At 44.1% G+C, this 22,901-nt stretch overlaps 2 protein-coding genes across 2 annotated transcripts; one reads left to right on the top strand and one right to left on the bottom strand.

Moving 5' to 3' along the window:
- Positions 1–2,834: 2,834 nt before the first annotated feature.
- On the top strand, positions 2,835–7,385 carry LOC123086914 (protein DA1-related 1; the record flags this gene model as incomplete). Its single annotated transcript, XM_044508746.1, is given in 11 exon segments — positions 2,835–3,007; positions 3,382–3,469; positions 3,660–3,825; positions 5,196–5,316; positions 5,395–5,478; positions 5,581–5,700; positions 5,847–6,059; positions 6,129–6,188; positions 6,269–6,387; positions 6,542–6,600; positions 6,711–7,385. Coding segments are annotated over 11 exon segments (1,574 nt in total), but the record flags the coding sequence as incomplete, so codon positions are not given.
- An 873-nt stretch (positions 7,386–8,258) lies between these two features.
- On the bottom strand, positions 8,259–16,610 carry LOC123086915 (protein DETOXIFICATION 33). Its single transcript, XM_044508747.1, has 8 exons — positions 16,165–16,610; positions 9,749–10,290; positions 9,558–9,644; positions 9,410–9,466; positions 9,057–9,295; positions 8,849–8,967; positions 8,665–8,751; positions 8,259–8,540 (listed from the first exon to the last, which is right to left on the bottom strand). The coding sequence occupies exons 1-8, from the start codon at positions 16,366–16,368 to the stop codon at positions 8,454–8,456; spliced, it is 1,422 nt and encodes a 473-aa protein (XP_044364682.1). The 5' UTR covers positions 16,369–16,610; the 3' UTR covers positions 8,259–8,453.
- Positions 16,611–22,901: the final 6,291 nt, after the last annotated feature.

A 22,901-nucleotide genomic window follows, 5' to 3' on the forward strand; every position in this document is an offset into this window, starting at 1 on the left:
TCAAGTGCACCGAAGCAACATAGACGGCTTGGGTATAAGCACAGTCATGCCCAGAGAAAGCATAAAAGAAATTAAAAAAAGGCCACCAAGTGCCTGCAAACTCAATGATCTTGTTGCTAGGATAGGCGGAGTAAGAAGCACATCCAGCATAAGTCCTAGACGACCGCAGCCCCGCTGCCTAAATAACGGGTGCCAGTGCTGCAAAAAGGCAAAAAATTTGAAGAATGAGTCAAAAGCACGCTTAGGGAGACCCTCTCAATAACCATTTTATTACGTGTTGTTCATAGTGTCCAAGCCAATGCCGTAAACACAAGCCAGAATAGGCGCCGCTACTGCCCGGTCTGGTTGGATATGGTTTCAAGGAATCCCGCTAGGTATAGGGACTCCCAGTCAACCCCTAGGGCCTCATAGACAAAACTCCAGAGGGATCGCACTGCGATGCACGAGAAAAGGACGTGGGGCCTCACAGAGAGGACACATGCCATTACCAACCGTGTCTCTTAAGCACCTCTGCCAGAGGGAAGTCGGTCCTGCAACAATTGTCGCGCAAAAATCTTGATCTTCAGGGGCGACGGGGCTTTCCAAAGAGGAGTAGTCCAAGGAGTGGTTGGCCAATACCACAACGCATGGTCTGCCGAGCCTACGAAGAAGACACCCGAAGGTGAGAGACTCCAAGAAACGGTGTCCGGATAATCCGTGAGCACCGGCGGGAGGACAACCCGCAATAGCCCACTCTACAGTCCCCGTCTGACCAAATTTCGTCGAAACAAGATGTTCCAATGTCCACTCAGTCGGCCATCGAGACAACACCATCGGGTCAGCGCAAATAGCATACAAGCTTGGGAATCACGAACATAGCGGGCCCCCAACCCATGGATCAAATTAGAATAGAGTGCCCATGGATCAAATCGTATGTAGTCCGCATTGAAATCTCTGGCAAACTATATTTAGAAACAAAGGGGGTGTTTGAAACAACTTTGTTAGCGAAGCCAAAGTTGCCAGTGAAACTTAGTCTAGAACCGGAGACAAACAACTACTCTAAATCAAGTTTTGCCAGTGAACCTGAATCTGTATTCAGTTCATTTTCAGTGCAATTTGCTGAAGAATCTCAGAGTGTACTTCGTGAAGAAGCTGATCCAGCTTTGCCAAATCCACAGATGATTTGAATCCAATAAAAGTTGAAACAAAAGAAACAACTTTGCCACCGAAGAGAATCCATAGGTGATATCAATTCAATCACATCTGGAACAAACAGGGCCTTAGTGGCAAGTGGCGATACTCCAACTTTTATGTTTCTATAATTGCTTCTGATGCCTTCATTGATTGGCGCATCCTAGTTTTTAATTTGTGATCGGTGCATCATAATTTTAAAGTTTGTGACTAAGGCCATGTTTTGTTTCCCTCGGCTCCATGGCTCCGCTCCCGGAGCGATAATTAAAATTCTTGGAGCCAGCAAACAGCTGCTTCGCAGATTCTAGAATTTAAAGGAGTAGGTGGACTGCCGAATGCGTCCTAAATTGCAAATGCATGACAAAGTTCAGTGACTCCAGATGCAGTTTACTCTTTTAGTCTTGAGACCATCTAGAGTTATGGACACCAAAGACATGTGTCAGTATGTCACACTCTTTCATCTAGAGTTCATCCAAATCCAACCAATTGACCGGACCGCCGTTTCCACGCGATTTCCCTCCACTAGCACGCCCACAGCACGTTCGACGTAATGCCCCGAGAGGGACGCCGCTGCGCCACCACCCCGCGTGTGGGCCTCCTCCCTCCTCCCCTCCCGGTACCGTCGGGGGGTTGACGTCGCCGCGACCGTGACGCGGAGCGGTGGGCGGATGGGAGTTAGTTAGAGGGGAGAGCCGTCGCTCGCCTCTACCTCCACCCCCAGATTCGCATTTTATTTTCTTGACTCGCCCGTCCATGTCACGCTCTCCTCGCCTCCTTCTCCCATCCGTTTCGCCTCCCTCCTCTTCCTCGCCGGAGCACTCCCCTGCGCCTCTCCGGCCTTCTCCGGCCGACAAGCAGTACGAATAGCCGCGGAGACCGGACACGCGGCGTGGCTGGAAGTTCTTGCGGTTCATATAGCATCCCACACACGCGCAGTTCCAGCCCCGTCCGTGCTCTGCTGAATCCAAGGTCGCGGGCGTGTACCTCTTCTTCCCTGAGGTAAGAGGTCATGGCTTTCCCTTTCTGAGGTTCCAATGCTGTTCCGGGGCTTCTTTTCCATGATCTGATCCCTCTGGGAGCCTACCGTTGACATTTCCACCAAAATATCTTGTCGAGCCCACCCTCAGATGGATAATGAACCATTATCCCGTTTTTTGTGTACCTGCGATGTTCCATTTCAAAGCAGATCTCGCCTAATTGCTTGCTCTAAGTTCTCAATAAATTCTGTGAGTGGCGAACTGGCGATTGTCTAGGAACATGGCACAGCCTTTTGCTTATGTGTTCTCCGAATTTGATAATTGAAAATCACATTTTTCAGAGGGAGACTGATTGCTCTAGGCACGGGAAGTATGAAACAAGATTCCCAGCAGTAGTCACAGATATTCAGTAACATATGCACTGTTTGTTTCCTAGAGTATATCAGTGCCCACTATTGAAATCTATACGGATAATGAACGAAATGATATACTAATTGAGATGCAGGCCTAGAGCCTTAAAATCCAACTTCCTCCCAATGCTAGCTTTTAATGCAAACAAGAAACTCAGCTGCAGGTCTCTCTTAGCTTATTTCTGCATGAATTCACTTTTTGCTGCAGGCACAAGGGTCGTCCACCTTCGGATGCACAAAATGAGTCGTCATCCTCCAAGGGATCGTCATCATCGACTGAACAAAATAGATTTTCATCATCGGGTGGACAAAATGGATCTTCATCCTCCAATAAAGAAATACATGGGTTGGCTGAGTAAAGTTGTTAAAAGTTCGGTAAATAAAGTTATAAGAGGACAGTATGACGGGAACTTTAGTGAAGGCTATTCAACCCAGCACGCTACGTCACATGTACTGCCCAATTTTGCCTTTTTCTTCTTTGCTGGAAATAACTAGCTGTAAAATGTTCATTCCTAAAAATGCCTTAATTCTGACTATCATATATTACCATTTTATCATGCGCTTCCTTGTCTGTTTATTACTCTCTCAATTTGAAGTTGCTCTTCTCTGTGACAAATCACATGGGATAAATCAGTCGTGGGAAGTTTAAATTGAATGCTACAGAAGCATAGATAGTGAGGGATCGAACAATTTGTTCTTGATTTTTCAGGAGCCACTGCATTTTTATATAAATCAGGGCACACAACGTGGTACATGATTCCAAGATAAAATGAACAGCTTTATTTACTTCACTGTTGCTAATTTGGTTCCCAATTATACTGTAGGATACACATGCCAGTGACAATGAAGACATAGATCGTGCTATTGCATTATCCTTATCAGAGGAAGGACAAAGGAAGGGAAAGGCCATTGGTTTGTATTATCCCAACTAAACCAGTTTTGATAATCTCTAGTTTAGAGATTCTTTTACCTGGTTGCATGTGTCATTAAAGTTTCTTAGTTTGGGATAGCAGTTCTAGGTTAATGAGCATGTCCAAATATGTAAAGTTGATAGAAAGAATATTTTTAATGTTTTTGTCATTTGCTTTTACTTATGAACCAGATACTGATGATCATTTAGAAGAAGATGAAGAGCTTGCACGGGCTCTGCAAGAAAGTCTGAAAGATAAACATCCTCTTCGTCAGAAAATTCCGGCGGGGGGGGTTCACTCAGATAGTACTCCAGCAACTAGCCTACTGCCAGATATCTTGCCATCAAGTAGATCGAGGTATTTGTTATAATAGTACATTATGATTCATCTCTAGTTTCACGATAATTTAGTTTGTGGACTTGGAAAAGTTTGTTTTTCTTTCGTTGACACTTGACACCACTGAGTGGCGCTTGCATTGCATGTTGCATTAGTGTGAAACAGTGAATAACAATCTACTGTGTTGGTTTTTCTAACTAATTGATTTTATAGCAAAAAACACATGCATATATATTTGGTTGAGGTGTGCTTCACTTACATCCATTGCTGTAACTTGTTGATCTCACAAAAGGTGAGAACGAATACGATTTTGGATGTTTAACCTCATGTATCAACTTGGGGGATGAAGCAAAATTCAGGACATGTAATAAAATAGCATCAGGCCATTGATTCATGACCAGCTTCATAGCATGATATGAGAAGGTACATGCCTGTGGGATGACAACGAATACTAGGGCATTCTGTTCATCAGGCTTGTGAATGTGTGGTTCATACTCTGCAACCTGCTTTATACAATATAGAAACAGCAGAAACCTTATCTAAACTGCTGATCTAAATCATACTGCTCAGTCCAAGATCAGGGTGTGATTGGGACCGGGGATCAATATTTATGTTTCAAATTGAGTTTGTACTCCACTGAAAAATCGTTCATGTAACAATGATCACTAGTATAGTTTCACATTTTATTCCAAGCGTATGGGTTGTAAAAGTGTAAAGCTCGGAAAGACTTGGGTAGTGTTGAGGCTTACCGGTGGATGCAGGTAATCCAGTTGACTGCTATACGGCGGAACTTTCCCCGATTAGGAACGTTTGATTAGTGTTGGGAGCGTATGCACTGACTTGTTGGTTGGGTTGATTATGGGTAAACAATGTAAACATATGCGTTGTCCCGCAAGTATTATGTATTAGTTACCTTCATTCCATTTTACTTGTTTCCGGCATAAATGTGGTCTCGATAGAGACCTTTGACCATCCATATCCGAGTATGTTAGTAAAAAATATAAAAATTTATAGTGAATGAAATATTTTTTGCAAAAAGGTAGCAATATTGTTACAGGTGACAAATTTAAATACTTTTGGTAGTCACACAGTCTTTTCGAAATTTAACTGCATAGTGACATATATCTTCCGCTTACCTTTAAGTTATGAAACAATTCTCTCTTTGCATGCTGCCATTGTTAAGTCACGCTCTTATACCTGCCATCTGAAATCAGTTGTCTCCTCGAGTTCTAATACCCTTACTGTAGAGTAAAATAGCGGAAACCTTGGGTTCTCAGAACTCTATATTATAAGATGGTAGAATCATTGGGTTCTGTCTCCATTTGTTTTCGCCAGGAGCTTCTTTGTTTTGCATTTTTAACAGATATGGTGCATCATATGGACTCATGTAGGGTTTGTGCTGGATGTAAAACTCCACTTGGACATGGACAGTTTCTCAGTTGTATGGATTCTGTTTGGCACCCTCAGTGCTTCAGGTGTTTAGCTTGCAGTGAGCCAATATCAGACTCTGAGGTACAAAAACTAACACATTTGATTTAACATACCTCAACTTGTGATAAAATTATAAATGTCAGCCTTTCTGTTGGCAAGTTTGCAGTACATGAAGATCATTCATACCACAGTTCCTGCTACAAGGAGAACTTTCATCCAAAATGTGATGTTTGCAAGAACTTTGTAAGCAACCGGTGTTTCAAGTTTATGAGTGAGCTTGAGTATTTGGTGGTGCCTAATTTTAATTTATCTGTTGAAATGTGCTGATTGTATTTTTGTGACCAGATTCGAACAAATAAAAATGGTTTAATTGAATACCGGGCCCATCCTTTCTGGATGCAGAAGTATTGTCCTTCGCATGACAATGACGGTACTCCTAGGTGTTGCAGTTGTGAACGAATGGAGGTTGGGGTTATGGCTATACCAATCAGAAATTAACTGGCAGTTTACTTCAGTTACAGGCTTACAGCTGCTTCAATTCATAGTGCAAATATTCGCATTTGATTGGTCTAATGAATTTTGCGTCTTCCATTTTTTATCATCAACCCCAGCCAAAGGATATCAAGTACATAACATTAGATGATGGCCGGAAGCTCTGCTTGGAGTGTCTATATACTTCAATAATGGACACAGACGAGTGCCAACCAGTATACATTGATATCCAGGAATTCTATGAGGGTTTGAACATGAAAGTAGAGCAACAGATCCCCTTGCTTTTGGTTGAACGTCAAGGTTTAAATGAAGCCAGGGAAGTAGAGAAAATGGTAAGTGATATGATATTCACCATTTTGTAATGTATGTTGATTAACTAATTTTTTAACCTGCTTGATTAGGGGCATCACCTTCCTGAAACCAGGGGTCTCTGCCTATCGGAAGAGCAAATTGTCAGAATGGTAAGTTCTTACAACATTTTCTTGTATGTCACCTTCATACTTATGAGAATTCATGGTAAATTAACATATACATTACACAGATATCGAGACGACCAATAATTGGACCAGGAAACAAAATGATAGACATTTCTACAGCACCACAGAAACTAGTTCGGCGGTGTGAAGTGACTGCAATTCTTGTCCTATATGCTTTGCCAAGGTAAATTTAGTTATTTTCATACGTTTCCCAAACTGAGCACAGTTGATGCTAATGTTTGATTGATGTTGATTCTGCAACCAGTGTACGAACCTGTTAAGAAGTCCTTTGTTGCGAATGTACGTATGTTTGATTTCCACTGATTAATTGCTTGCAGACTGCTCACAGGCTATATTCTAGCTCATGAGATGATGCATGCATACCTTCGGCTTAAAGGTACTATTGTACGTGTCTATTTTTGTTTTGCAGAATCTTATGCATACTTGTATTTTTGTGCCATCAAACACTGCTGCATCTACGTATTGATATCTTCTCTTTATTTATAGGATACCGAATCCGTAGTCCAGAGGTTGAAGAAGGCATCTGTCAGGTCCTAGCTCATCTCTGGCTTGAGTCTGAAATCGTATCAGGTTCAAGTAGTAGCATTGCAACCACATCTGAAGCAGCAGCTGTAGCAGCAGAAGCAGCAGTAGCAGCAGAAGCAACAGCGACACCTTCTTCACCATCTTCCTTGGTGAAAAAGGGTGAAAAGACTGACTTTGAGAAAAAACTTGGAGAATTCTTCAAGCACCAGATCGAAACAGACCCCTCTGCAATATATGGAGATGGGTTTCGAGCTGGCATTCGAGCAGTTGAACGATATGGCTTGAGAGGTACCCTTGATCATATCAAGCGGTCAGGTTCTTTTCCAAGTTGAGGTAGGGTTTTGCATCTTCAGTTTGTGAGCATGGGGCATATCCTATCCTACGAGGGCTTTTTGGTTCAAAGTTAGGCATACCAGCATAAGATGACAGATAGAAGACAGAAAAATGAGGATTTAGTCATCATATACCATAAATTAGAGATATTTCCTGTTGTGCTTTAGATATGAATTTCCCAAGGTGATAAGCATGAGAAATCTTTGGCAGTCTCATTTTATGATTGTGTGCACAATGTAAATATTCGATATACAAAAAGGAAGTTGAATGTATTTTGATGTCTGAAAGCAATGCCTTTCTGTATGTGCGTATGCAGTTCCATTTTTATGTCTTGCCTGTATTTTCGACATTAGTGACAGAGCTAAACTAAATGCATGTCAAGGGCCAATTGTAAAATATGTATGTTTGAGTATTGAATGAGGAAATCTGATTTTAAAATTTACTAAAAGATACACCTGGCATTATTATTTTTTTGCATAAAGAGGGAAATGGCTGGCCATACAAAGCAAGCAGATGCCCCTGCTCCACAATATGACCCTGTTCCAAGATCTGCTGTGACAACTCCACAATATGATCCTGTGCCAAGATCTGCCGCAGAATGTGTCATTGGAATTGTGTCTGTTTTCGGACCATGAACAGTGCTGCTCATTCAATAGTAATTTAAATATATTTAGAATAGATTATATACTGTATTATATATTTATAAAGTATATGATGGGTTAACAAGAACAAAAAGGTACATATATGCCCTGGTGGACATAGAATAAAATATAATAGAAAAAACTACTACAATCCATTGTACAAATTAGTTCGAAGAAATATGTAATGCAGTATTGTAACATCAATACTATTTTGTAGTATAAATATAAGAAGCACAATATATGTGCCTCATATTAACATTATTTGGTACTCCTTCCGTTTCAAATTACTTGTCGTGGTTTTAGTTCATGGAACGGAGGGAGTACATGTCTAGTGCTTGTATCTTATTTATATTTACTTGTAATATGTTATATGTAACACTACATACAGAAATACATTAGTTTGTGTTTGCGCGCTCGATTCTTCAAAGTGCTGAACCAAACAAAACTTAGCTTTGACTTCCCTACTAATTTGGTTTTGCAACTCTGTCGCCATCCATATACCTGAATTGAAATTGATTCCCAATTCTAATTCTCGTTAAACAGGAATTAGTAGTTGATTTTCATTTCTTCGATCCAAACAAATCCTAAAAGACCGATTTCCCCAATGACGAAGTCGAGGTACATTGGATCAATCTCAATCTGTCCAGGTTAATTAGTTATATAATCTGCCTATATGTGTTTTCCATGTACATAAATAGCATTGTCCAATCTGCGTGCAGGAACCATCTGATCATCTATCTATGCTACCGTCTGTCGCCGCCGGCAATGTTTCGCTGCTTCCTCCCCACTCCCTTATCCTCCCTTCGGCCAACATAGCCTGCAATGTTAGAAGTTCAGATTAAAGATCTGCTCAACTTCAATCAAGTCAAGAAATAAATTCGATTGAGTCATATCTATAGAAAACAAATCTTGGATTGAGTGATATTAGCATAGCACTGCACCTGTTTCTTCCACTTGGTTCTGAAGCAAATTATGAGAAGTACAACAGTCTGCAGCAGCGTGCCAATGGACATGCCCGCCCAAATTCCCTGCAGAAAGCCAGAAACACATTGTTGTATGTTCAGAGCAGAGGTTAGAGTCCGATTGCCCGTCTCATTTTGGAAGTTGATTTGATTTTGTCCTTACCAGTGCACCAAGTTTAAGCTTGAAGCCAAAGAGGAATCCCAGTGGGATGCCAACCAAGTAGTAGCATCCAATGTTTATGAAGGCAACAAGCGTCTGCCACCCTGCTCCTATCGCCACACCTGCACAAGGACACCGAAAAGTTTGCTGTTCAGATCTTCCAGTTCCCATTGGGAATAATGGCTTGATTTGGTAACTCGGTGGTACGTGCCTGTGAGCACAGGCTGGATGCTGTTGAGGAAGATGGTTGCTGCAAGAAGGTAGCCGAGCTTCGCAGCCTTACTCACCACCTCGTCGTTGTCGCTGAAAACCCGTGGCAGCTCGGTCCTCCAGGCAAGGAACACGGCCAGGAAGACTGCACCGATGGCAGCGGACGTTGACACCGCCATGATCACTGAGAACCTCGCTGCCTTCGGCTTGTTAGCGCCCAGCTCGTTCGACACCCTAACGCTGCATGTCAGACATTTTTTGCATTAGCACAAACACTAATGGATTTCATCTACTTTTGTACAATTGCAGTCTTATGTTGGTGCTGCTATATTTGTGTTGTTGCACGCATTATACCTCACTGCTCCATTGAGGCCTAGTGCAACCATCACGGCCCAGAGCTGGTAGTTGATGCTGTCAATTTCAGATGTAGTCTAATCATTGAATCGATTCTTTACATGTACACAAAGTTCAGTTACAAGTTTGCCAGAGGAAATTTTCTTACCAGACTGACATGATGTCAACCTCGAGTTGAGCATTTTTCAGGAGACCCACAAGGATGAGCACTGCAGTGTAGTACCAGACCTCCAAGCTAGATAACACACACATGTATAAATTTATAAGTACTATTCAAAATGATAGTGCATTTTAAGCAACCTGTATGCTGATCTCAATTAAGTTCGTGTATCTGCCAACCAGAGCATGGCGGCGGAGGCGAGGGACAGCTTGACGAAGGCGGCGATGTTGCTGAAAGCGAGCATTGAGAACCCCTTCCACGCCTCCGGGAAGCAGCCCGAGACGAGGTAGGCGAGCTGCGCGAGGATGATGATCCACCATGTGACGTTCCCGATCATGGCGGCGCCGAAGAGGCCATGATCGAGGCGCGTGACGAAGATGTAGTTGAGCGCGGCGTGGAGGGCGAGCCCCACGCCGGAGATGAAGGTCATGGCCCAGACCTTGCTCTGCGCCTGTAAGAACTTCTGCAGTGGGAAGTTGGCGGCGTAGGCAAATAGCTGCGGGATGACCCATCGCGTGTACCGACCGGCGACGACGGAGATGGTGGCGGGCTGGTGGAGGGCCTGTAGGATGGGCGTCGTGAAAACGTAGGTCGGCACGAGGGCCAGCGCGGTGGCGCCACAGATGATCCAGGAGCGCTGGATGTAGATGCCCAGCATGTCCACCTGCCCTGCGCCCACCGCCTGCCCGCACAGCGTCTCCAGAGCGCTTCCCATGCCAAGCTGCCAACGCAACCCACACAGTCGATCAGATTGTGTGTTTTCAACTTGCAACATTACATGCGTGCGCGGGAAACAGCAAAATTCAAACGCCGATCCATTCAGATATGAAATCATTTTTTTCAACTCGTTAATCGTGTGATAGCCTTTAGTACACCTGAGCATGGGCAGTCCGACTCGAAAAACCCATGTGAAGTTGGGCCATACTTGTCGTTCGGGCTAGGCTTGGGCCTCGTTTTGCAGCGCGGATGGTAGTTCAGTCTGGGCTCGAGCTTCCCTTTTTCAGTATTTCAGGTCGGGCTTACACATGTGAACATTGAAAAACAAAATTTTGGCCAGGCTCAGGCTCAATAAAAGAGTGTATTGCGGGCTTCAGGTTAGGCTCAGGCTTGAGAAAAGATGGTCGGGCTTTTACAAGCTCGTCCCGACCTAATGTTTGCCTAGGTTTAGCCTTTAGCCAACAGACACGATCGCGCATATGCACACACTGCATAGGTATGTGCGGAAGGCTCTAGACAAGTTTACCTCGAAGAAGATATTTGTTAAATTATAGATGGGCCTTGGGCTCATATGAACAATAATTCCTTGTTAATCTCGAAGGCCTATGTCTATGTAGGGTGTCATGAAATGGTCGAAACTTTAATACCATACCGCTAGTGGAAGAGAGTTGAGACCTTTTTATATGAGATTCTATTTTACATGTTATTGGAGCTTGAGAAGATGAGTGGCATACACGTGCTCGTCCGCCGCCGCCTCGCTAATGGAAGTGACACTATCCGAGACATTGGACTGTGAGTTGTTTGCCGACTTGGGCATGGGCCTAAGCCTAAGCCCATGACCCCGTACAGGATGACCTATATATTGGACGTGTTGACACTCCACCCCACACACTCAGTTCCTTGTCATTCTAATGTTCCACTCATGATGCTTAAGGCGATCCCATCCCATCACCATGTTCATGGCCGTTCGGAAGAGTAGGCCTCCAGAACCCCCTACTTTGCGATCCTACACTAGAAGAAGGGCGATAAGGTTTTTGGGGAGCGCCTCGGCGCGATTGCTCCCTATTCATCCCTGTCCTTTGCTTCAACTACTTCCCCGACACCGACGCCATGGCTAATGCCGCCGCCACCAAGAAGAAGGCTACGCAGGAAGCTACGGCCGCTTCCGCATCCGCGACCTTAGCCTGGCCTACTGGAGTATATGATCTGGTCATCCCTATTTACTCGTTCATGTGCTAGTCGTATTTACTTTGTTCATAGATGTTTCGGTTCTATGTTCATTACATGCTCACATGTTTAAATATTTGTATGAGCTTCACACTGTTAAATTAATCAAAAAATGCTAATATATCCCGCAATCCAAAAACCTTATTTGTACAGGCATTGAAACCGGACCCGTTTACAGATACGCATTTTAAGCGTTGATAGACCAAGAGCACCTTGTGACTCACAATAATGAACGTATTTTGGGTTGCTGGTGGCTTCCCCACTGGAATGATTGTTCCTGAACATGAAAAGGCATTTAGGGAGGCCACCACCATTTTGTGGGAGCCGTTCTGAGTGTGATCGAAGACATGTTAGTCGATGCATATCTGCATACGTGGGTTGCGAAGAACTTATGGGATGCACTGAAAGCTAAGTGCGGTGCAACCACATGGCTTCCCCACTGGAATGATTGTTCCTGAACATGAAAAGGCATTTAGGGAGGCCACCACCATTTTGTGGGAGCCGTTCTGAGTGTGATCGGAGACATGTTAGTCGATGCATATCTGCATATGTGGGTTGCGAAGAACTTATGGGATGCACTGAAAGCTAAGTGCGGTGCAACTAATGCTAGAAGTGAGATGTATGCTATGGAGCAGTTCCATGATTATGATTACATGATGGTTGATAGTCGTACTGTACTGGACCAGGCTCATGTGATACAGTGGATCGCTAAGGAGCTCGTGCTCTGTAAGTGCGAATTACCGAACAAGTTTGTCATGGGATGCATAATTGCTAAACCCCCTCCTTCTCAAAGGAACTTTGCTACTTCTCTCAAGCACTTGAGACATGAATTCTCAGTTGAGGCGTCATCGGTCATGTGAGGTTGAGCAGATCTCAAGAGCAAATGACTCACACATGAAAGGGGCCAAGAGATCTTCCAGCACAAATGTGATGCAGAAGAATTTCAACAATTTCAAGAGAAAGAACACGATCCAACAAAATACTACCTTCAATAAGAAGGGTAAGAAGAAAGACAAGAATAACGTTGGTTGCTTCACTTGTGGTGATGATGGTCACTGGGCTGAAAGGTGACTGAACAAGTTTAAGAAGCCAGCACAGGACTCCAAGTATGCCAGTGTGACCATGAGCAACAATGATAATGGGGGTATCTGGGTATGGTAGTTTTTTATTGTACTTACAGTTTGTTAGTCCATTGTTGGTAGGTTGATACAGATGCAAATATTCATGTGTGTGCTGATGTGTCATTGTTATCTTCTTACCAAGGTACACGAGATTGCTCCGTCCTGATGGGGAATGGCTCACATGCTTCTGTTCCTAGTGTTGGCACATTGGGACTTTGGGAAAATCGTGTAGCTAAAGAATATGTAGCATGTCCCGCTATCAAAAAGGATCTTGTTAGTGGATCCCTTCTATGTAATTAAGGAAGGTTTTAAGTTCGTATTCGAGTATATAATAGAGTAGTCATATCGAGATATGGACTCTTTGTTGGAGAAGGATATTAATGCAGAAGTTTATTACGCCTTTTCCTAGCGAATTTTTGTAATAAAGTCGTGAACCATATTCATTCGAGTGTGAACGAACCTAAGGTTTGGCATTCACGTCTTTGTCATATTAATTTTGGTTGTATGACACAACTAGCTAATTAAGTTGAATGTAATCTCGAGTTTCACTCTAGCCAAAGGCTCTAAGTGTCATGCGTGTATACAATCTGAGCTACCTCGCAAGCCTCACAAGGCCGTGAAGGAGAGACACTTGCCGCCACTAAAGCTCATACATTCTGATCTCTATGAGATGGATGGTGTGTTCATTAAAGGTGAAAGCAACTTCTCCATGACATTAAATTAATCAGAAAAGTGCTACTATATCCAGCAATATCTTCGTCCTTTCCCTCTCCTTTCCAACCATGGTCTGCAGTTGTTACCCCATACTTCCTCTGACACCGTCGTCCAGAAATCAACACGATGGTCTCCGAACCTTATCGTCTTGGGAGTGGATCTTGACCTAATTACTGGTAGTTCCTGCTCCGCATGCCCCCTCTTCGGCATTGGAGTTTTCACGTTAAGCAAGAAGAGCTACGAGTTAGAGGGCTATTTCACCGACCGCCACTTCTCCTTTGTATCGGCCGAAGATGCAACTAGCCCAATGACAGGCTTGTGTGGAGTTGAATGACAACACGCGGAGGTCTTGTAGAGCTTGGAAAAGCTTGTTTTGGACTATTTTTCTCTTTTTTGAGCACCGAACTTCATAGACAGACCGATGAGTCAAAGTAGCAAATTTCTTTTTCCTGGGAGGAGCGGACTCTATGTTGGTAGATCGAATTTTCATGCCTTCCTTCCATTTCATCTGTTCAAGTAGTCTCTTTTTCAAATAGATATGATTTCCCTGCCCGTCGCCACTAGTCTGGCTCATTTGTTGTGCGGGTGTTGGGCGCTGTGTTGTGTAGTTGCCATAGCCGAGAGAGTCCTGCCACCTCACGCCAGCTAGGGCTGGGCGGCATGCTCCTCCGATGGCGGTTCATGGTGATTGGCCATGCATCTAACCATGGCATGGGATGTCAACGGTCTAGGCACATCTCCCTAGGTGCGGACCGTTTCGTACCCCTACCAGTTCTGGAGCTCCATGTCTAGGGAAAATGTTCATATATTAAAGAAAAATGTTCATGTATTAAAGAAAATCATTCATATATTAAATAAATATCCATATATATATTCATGTATTAAATCTTAACAGAGATATTCGTATATTAAAGAAAAAAGTTAACATTAAAAAAAGTTTCATCGCATCTCCCCAAAAGAAGAAAAGTAACAAAAATATTGAAGTGTAATAGACAAATGAAACCCCACAGAAAACAGAATAGGAGAATGAAAAAAGAAATATTGATTTTTTGTGGAAAACGGCATAGAAGTGGAAAAATGTAAAAAGAAGATGATAGACATACACACAAAAGTGAAAAAAGGGGACAGAGCACTCACTTGACCGGCCATGCAGAGTGAACATGTGTGAGCGATTGCTTTCACAATAAAAGGCTTTTCCGCATAGAAAAAGTTAGAACATCGTATATTTGCGGCGGAGGGAGTATATTACAGGAGAGAATGTACATTCACAAGTTTTCATAGTCTGCACTACCGTTGCCTACTCCAACACGCAGAGAGTGAAATGGCCAAATGTACGCGCCGTATGTATGTCGGTATGTGTACATGCACCGTCTGCATATGTACGAGCATTTGCGTCTATATTATGTTTAAAAAAAATCGTAGGTAGCTAATGCCCATGTGTTTGTGGATGGAGTTTGGGTGGTCCATGGATAGACCGGCTGAATGTGCATCCGTCTATTTTGCCCCGTGCACCTAACGATCGAAAACGACCGCCGGAAAATCTGAAATGGTTCCCTTGGACGTGGCGTGGCGTCTCGTCCTTGTCCTTCGTTCGATCATGCATGGGTCGGCCCGAATTTGGCTGGCCACTCGAAGTAGGTGTGGCCGCCGCGGCACGACGAGTGATGACTGATGAGCACGCACCACACGTACATCTGTGTGCGCGCAGCTCCACCCAAAACATTTTTGTGGGAGATCGACCTAGAGAGAACGATTGTCTTCTAGCAAAAGCAGATATCTATACTCAGCTTCACTGTTCAGAAAAGAAGCCCGGCTCTTTACTTGCATATGGATATGGATATGGATGGATGCTCTGCACGGTGCAATGTCGGCCACCACAATTACGAGCCAGTTGTGTGGTCAGGTATCTAGGTTAACACACATGGTTCTCCTTCTCCACGTGCCACTACCGCGGGTCTTGCGCTCATGCATGCTAGCCAAACCTTCCTATGCTTTTTTCTTTAGCACCTCCAACATGGATAATCAAAATGCCAAGTTTCCAAACCCAATGGTCCGAACATTTTTATCCATCCAACACGCCTCATCTAATGTTCGCAGATGTGGGCGGACAACTGAAACTCACAAACCGGCATCATATTGGGAACTTTCACGGTCTACGGACATCGCCGACTCAGCCCCATACTCCACCATAAACCCAGTTTTTTCTCTTCCTTCTTTTCTTTCCTCTCTCCATTTGACAATGGGCCAACAGATATATTTTTTTTGGTGGTGTAGCTATACCTACCTACTAGCTGCACTTCATGCATCTCGATTAGGATTACAACTTTCCAGTCCATGCTTTGCAAATTTTGGAATATAATTAAGAACCGAAGCTAGTCTGAATTGAACACATGATTCAGTTAATCAAGGCGTTTATGAACTCACGTACATACCTTCGTAACCAATGGCGGATCTAGAACTTCATCGCCGGGGTGCCGAGCTTAACACTCATGCGATTGATCACTTCTAATACACATTTGTTAGCCTGATAGTATATGGTAAAATAACTTTTTGCATTTCAGAGGGGTGCCATGGCATCCATGGAACCCCATTGAACCCGCCCATTTTGTAACAAGCTTGTTGCCGGCTAGAGGGCTTCCGCTTCATTTTTAGCTGTTCTTTTAAGTTTGTTTAGAATTTGCGTCCTATTCAGAATGATAAGGCGGCGGCGGCTGCCTGAATGATGAAATAAGTCTCTTCTTGCCTAGTCCCTGTCCCGGCCGGAGGGCTGCAAGTGTAAGCATATATGCAAGTTGATTGGCTTGTGGCGTGCGTACCAGGACACCGTAGGCGAAGCCCTCGATGACGTTCTGGGCGACGGTGACGGCGGCAAGCTCGACCACGCCGATGTGGCCGACGAAGCCGACGGTGACGAAGTTGATGGAGAACTGGAACACGGCGGTGAGGATCGCCGGGAACGCGATGTGCCACAGCAGCTTCGACTCCTGCCAGCACTTGCCCAGCAGCACCATCTTCCCCATCGATTTGATCGATCCGGACGGCAGGCGTCGACGATGTATCAGGCCGGCGGCGGGCGAGACAAGATAACTACTCCAAATCTAGCAGCCCAACCCTCCTGCAACTCACTCGGTGCGGTGTCTATATGAACTCCCGGCCGGTGTATACGAAGAAGTGTGTTTGTGGCATGCGCTCTTGAGCAGAGGAGGAACATGTGAGACAAGTCGCAGAGTTAGCTAGCTAAAGCTGATGAACCTAGCTTAGCTTGCTGTTATTTATAGGCTTCAGATGCTAATTGACGCCCCATCTATACAAGACAGCTTTTTTTCTTTTGCTTTTTGTAGAAGAAGAATTGAGGCGATTCCTATTTGGCGCCTGGGTAGCTGGATAGCCACACCCAGCGCATACCCTCCTCATGGGCCACTTCCTCGGTATAGGCTGGCCCATAGTGGTTTTTAATTTTTGTTTTCCGTTATTATTTCTTTTTTTCCTTTTACCCTTCAAAAAATATTTTCCCTTTTCAATAATTATTTTATTTTATTTTATTTTTGGATTTTTTGATATATTCATCTTCAATCATGACAGTACAATGAACATCAGAAATAATAAAATTTACATCCAAATTCCAAGGCCACATAGCGACGACTACAAGAATTGAAGCGAGCCGAAAAAGCGCCGTCGTCATCGCCCCTCCCTCGTCGGAGCCAGGCAAAACTTGTTCTACTAAATAGTCGGGAAGTCGTCATGCTAAGGCCCCATAGGATCAGCGCACGAGAACAGCAACCGCCGTCGATGAAAAGTAGCGTAGATTGGAAGGATCAAACCTGAAGACACATGAACATAGAAGAACGATGAACAGATCCACAAAAAATAGATTTGCTGGAGATACATCTCCACACTTCCACCGACGGTGCTAGACACACCACCTGAACGGGGCCTAGGCGGGGATAACCTCATTCCATCTTCAGGGAGCTGCCGCCGACTCGCCTTCCTGAGCAGAACACAAACACTAACAAAACTCAAAGTAACATCTAGAAACGGAGCACTCCCAAACGACAAGGGCCAGGATCCACCACGCCTCCATGGCCTAAGGCCACTGGAGACGAGGCAGACCGGTGGCGGCGCCAGCACGAGGCGGAGAAAACCTAAGCTTAGGAGAGGAGGTGGCGGCTACATGACGAGGCAACCAATCTATTTGCTTTTACTCTTAATTTTGTGCACATTGTTTTGTTGGAAATATGCCCTAGAGGCAATAATAAAAGTGTTATTATTATATTTCCTTGTTCATGATAATTGTCTTTTATTCATGCTATAACTGTATTATCCGGAAATCGTAATACACGTGTGAATACATAGACCACAATATGTCCCTAGTGAGCCTCTAGTTGACTAGCTCGTTGTGATCAACAGATAGTCATGGTTTCCTGGCTATGGACATTGGATGTCGTTGATAACGGGATCACATCATTAGGAGAATGATGTGATGGACAAGACCCAATCCTAAGACTAGCTCAAAGATCGTGTAGTTCGTTTGCTAGAGCTTTGCCAATGTCAAGTATCTCTTCCTTTGACCATGAGATCGTGTAACTCCTGGATACCGTAGGAGTGCTTTGGGTGTATCAAACGTCACAACATAACTGGGTGACTATAAAGGTGCACTACAGGTATCTCCGAAAGTATCTATTGTTTTATGCGGATCGAGACTGGGATTTGTCACTCCGTGAAAACGGAGAGGTATCTCTGGGCCCACTCGGTAGGACATCATCATATGCGCAATGTGACCAAGGAGTTGATCACGGGATGATGTGTTACGGAACGAGTAAAGTGACTTGCCGGTAACGAGATTTAACAAGGTATCGGTATACCGACGATCGAATCTCGGGCAAGTAAAATACCGCTAGACAAAGGGAATTGTATACGGGATCGATTGAGTCCTTGACATCGTGGTTCATCCGATGAGATCATCGTGGAACATGTGGGAGCCATCATGGGTATCCAGATCCCGCTGTTGGTTATTGACCGGAGAACGTCTCGGTCATGTCTGCATGTCTCCCGAACCCGTAGGGTCTACACACTTAAGGTTCGGTGACGCTAGGGTTATAAAGGAAGCTTGTATGTGGTTACCGAATGTTGTTCGGAGTCCCGGATGAGATCCCGGACGTCACGAGGAGTTCCGGAATGGTCCGGAGGTAAAGATTTATATATAGGAAGTCCTGTTTCGGCTATCGGGACAAGTTTCGGGGTCATCGGTATTGTACCGGGACCACCGGAAGGGTCCCGGGGGCCCACCGGGTGGGGCCACCTGCCCCGGGGGGCCACATGGGCTGTAGGGGGTGCGCCTTGGCCTACATGGGCCAAGGGCACCAGCCCCAAGAGGCCCATGCGCAAGGAAACTTGGAGAGGGAAGAGTCCTAAAGGGGGAAGGCACCTCCGAGGTGCCTTGGGGAGGATGGACTCCTCCCCATCCTTAGCCGCACCCCTTCCTTGGAGGAGGGGGCAAGGCTGCGCCCTCCCCCTCTCCCTTGGCCCTATATATAGTGGGGAAAAGGAGGAGCAATCATACCTAAGGCCTTTGGTTGCCTCCCTCTCCCTCCCGTGACACATCTCCTCTCCCGTAGGTGCTCGGCGAAGCCCTGCAGGATTGCCACGCTCCTCCATCACCACCACGCCGTTGTGCTGCTGCTGGATGGAGTCTTCCTCAACCTCTCCCTCTCTCCTTGCTGGATCAAGGCGTGGGAGACATTGTCGAGCTATACGTGTGTTGAACGCGGAGGTGCCGTCCGTTCGGCACTAGGATCATCGGTGATCTGAATCACGACGACTACGACTCCATCAACCCCGTTCACTTGAACGCTTCCGCTTAGCAATCTACAAGGGTATGTAGATGCACTCCCCTTCTACTCGTTGCTGGTCTCTCCATAGATAGATCTTGGTGATTCGTAGGAAATTTTTTGAATTTCTGCTACGTTCCCCAACAGTGGCATCATGAGCTAGGTCTATTGCGTAGATTCTTTGCACGAGTAGAACACAAAGTAGTTGTGGGCGTTGATGTTGTTCAATATGCTTACCATTACTAGTCCAATCTTGTTTCGACGGTATTGTGGGATGAAGCGGCCCGGACCGACCTTACACGTACTCTTACGTGAGACAGGTTCCACCGATTGACATGCACTTGGTGCATAAGGTGGCTAGCGGGTGCCAGTCTCTCCCACTTTAGTCGGAACGGATTCGATGAAAAGGGTCCTTATGAAGGGTAAATAGCAATTGGCATATCACGTTGTGGTCTTGCGTAGGTAAGAAACGTTCTTGCTAGAAACCCATAGCAGCCACGTAAAACATGCAACAACAATTAGAGGACGTCTAACTTGTTTTTGCAGGGTATGCTATGTGATGTGATATGGCCAAAAGGATGTGATGAATGATATATGTGATGTATGAGATTGATCTTGTTCTTGTAATAGGATTCACGACTTGCATGTCGATGAGTATGACAACCGGCAGGAGCCATAGGAGTTGTCTTTATTTTTTGTATGACCCGCGTGTCATTGAAGAACGCCATGTAAACTACTTTACTTTATTGCTAAACGCGTTAGTCATAGAAGTAGAAGTAGTCGTTGGCGTGACAACTTCATGAAGACACGATGATGGAGATCATGATGATGGAGATCATGGTGTCATGCCGGTGACAAGATGATCATGGAGCCCCGAAGATGAAGATCAAAGGAGCTATATGATATTGGCCATATCATGTCACTACTCTATTTGATTGCATGTGATGTTTATCATGTTGATGCATCTTGTTTGCTTAGGACGACGGTAGTAAATAAGATGATCCCTTCCAAAATTTCAAGAAGTGTTCTCCCCTAACTGTGCACCGTTGCTACAGTTCGTCGCTTCTAAGCACCACGTGATGATCGGGTGTGATGGATTCTTACGTTCACATACAACGGGTGTAAGACAGTTTTACCTAGCATGTGCAGACATGGCCTCGGAACACGGAGACCGAAAGGTCGAGCATGAGTCGTATAGTAGATACGATCAACATGAAGATGTTCACCTATGATGACTAGTCCGTCTCACGTGATGATCGGACACGGCCTAGTTGACTCGGATCATGTGATCACTTAGATGACCAGAGGGATGTCTATCTAAGTGGGAGTTCATAAGATGAACTTAATTATCCTGAACATAGTCAAAAGACCTTTTGCAAATTATGTCGTAGCTCACGCTATAGTTCTACTGTTTTAGATATGTTCCTAGAGAAAATATAGTTGAAAGTTGAAAGTAGCAATTATGCAGACAGTAGATAGCTTATGTCCTTAATGCACCGCTTAGTGTGCTAAACCCCAAACGTCGTTTGTGGATGTTTCGAACATCGAACATACACGTTTTGATAACTACGTGATAGTTCAGTTAAATGGTTTAAGTAGAGGCACCAAAGACGTTTTCGAAACATCGCGGAACATATGAGATGTTTCGAGGGCTGAAATTGGGATTTCAGGCTCGTGCCCACGTCAAGAGGTATGAGACCTCCGGCGATTTTCTTAGCCTGCAAACTAAGGGAGAAAAGCTCAATCATTGAGCTTGTGCTCAGATTGTCTGAGTGCAACAATCACTTGAATCAAGTGGGAGTTAATCTTCCAGATGAGATAGTGATGTTTCCCCAAAGTCATTGCCACCAAGCTGCTAGAGCTTCGTGATGAACTATAACATATCAGGGATAGATATGATGATCCTTGAAATATTCGTGATGTTTGACACCGCGAAAGTAGAAATCAAGAAGGAGCATCAATCGTTGATGGTTGGTGAAATCACTAGTTTCAAGAAGGGTAAGGGAACAAAGGGATACTTCATGAAACGGCAATTCAGCTGCTGCTCTAGTGAAGAAACCCAAGGTTGAACCCAAACCCGAGACTAAGTGCTTCTGTAATAAGGGGAACAACCACTGGAGCAGCATTACCCTAGATACTTGGTAGATGAGAGGGCTGGCAAGGTCGATAGAAGTATATTGGATATACATTATGTTAATGTGTACTTTACTAGTACTCCTAGTAGCACCAGGGTATTAGATACCGGTTCGGTTGCTAAGTGTTAGTAACTCGAAATAAAAGCTACGGAATAAAACGGAGACTAGCTGAAGGTGAGCTGACGATATGTGTTGGAAGTGTTTCCAAGTTTGATGTGATCAAACATCGCACGCTCCCTCTACCATCAAGATTAGTATTAAACCAGAATAATTATCATTTGGTGTTTGCGTTGAGCATAGACATGATTGGATTATGTCTATCGCAATACGGTTATTCATTTAAGGAGAATAATGGTTACTCTATTTTGAATAATACCTTCAATGGTCTTACACCTAAAATGAATGGTTTATTGAATCTCGATCGTAGTGATACACATTTTCATGCCAAAAGATATAAGATAGTAATGATAGTACCATTTACTTGTGGCACTGCTGTGTAAGTCATATTGGTATAAAACGCATGAAGAAGCTCCATGTTGATGGATCTTTGGACTCACTCGTTTTTGAAAAGTTTGAGACATGCGAACCATGTCTATTGGTATATATGCATGAAGAAACTCCATGCAAATGGATCGTTTGGACTCACTTGATTTTGAATCACTTGAGATATGCAAATCATACCACATGGGCAAGATGACTGAAAAGCCTCGTTTTCAATAAGATGGAACAAGATAGCAACTTGTTAGGAAGCAACACATTTTGATGTGTGCAGTCCAATAAGTGCTGAGGCATGCAGTGAATATCGTTATGTTCTTACTTCACAGATGATTCGAGTAGATGTTGAGAATATTTACTTGATGAAACACAAGTCTGAATTATTGAATGGTTCAAATAATTTCAGAGTGAAGTAGAAGATCATTATGACAAGAGGATAAAATGTCTATGATATGATCATAGAGATGAATATCTGAGTTACGAGTTTTGGCACACAATTAAGACATTGTGGAAATTGTTTCGCAATTAATACTGCCTGGAACACCATAATGTGATGGTGTGTCCGAACATCATAGTTGCACCCTATTGGATATGGTGCGTACCATGATGTCTCTTATCAAATTACCACTATCGTTCATGGGTTAGGCATTAGAGACAACCACACTCATTTTAATAGGGCACCACGTAATTCCGATGAGATGACACCGTATGAATTATGGTTTAGAGAAACCTAAGTTGTCGTTTCTTAAAAGTTTGGGGCTGCGACGCTTATATGAAAAAGTTTCAGGATTAAGCTCGAACCCAAAGCGGATAAAATGCATCTTCATAGGACACCCAAAACAGTTGGGTATACCTCCTAATTCAGATCCGAAAGCAATATGGATTGTTTCTTGAATCGGGTCCTTTCTCGAGGAAAGGTTTCTCTCGAAAGAATTGAGTGGGAGGATGGTGGAAACTTGATGAGGTTATTGAACCGTCTCTTCAACTAGTGTGTGGCAGGGCACAGGAAGATTGTTCCTGTGGCACCTACACCAATTGAAGTGGAAGCTTATGATATTGATCATGAAACTTCGGATCAAGTCACTACCAAACCTC

The sequence above is a fragment of the Triticum aestivum genome, chromosome 4A (assembly GCF_018294505.1).
Source record: "Triticum aestivum cultivar Chinese Spring chromosome 4A, IWGSC CS RefSeq v2.1, whole genome shotgun sequence".
Classification (NCBI taxonomy): Eukaryota; Viridiplantae; Streptophyta; class Magnoliopsida; order Poales; family Poaceae; genus Triticum; species Triticum aestivum.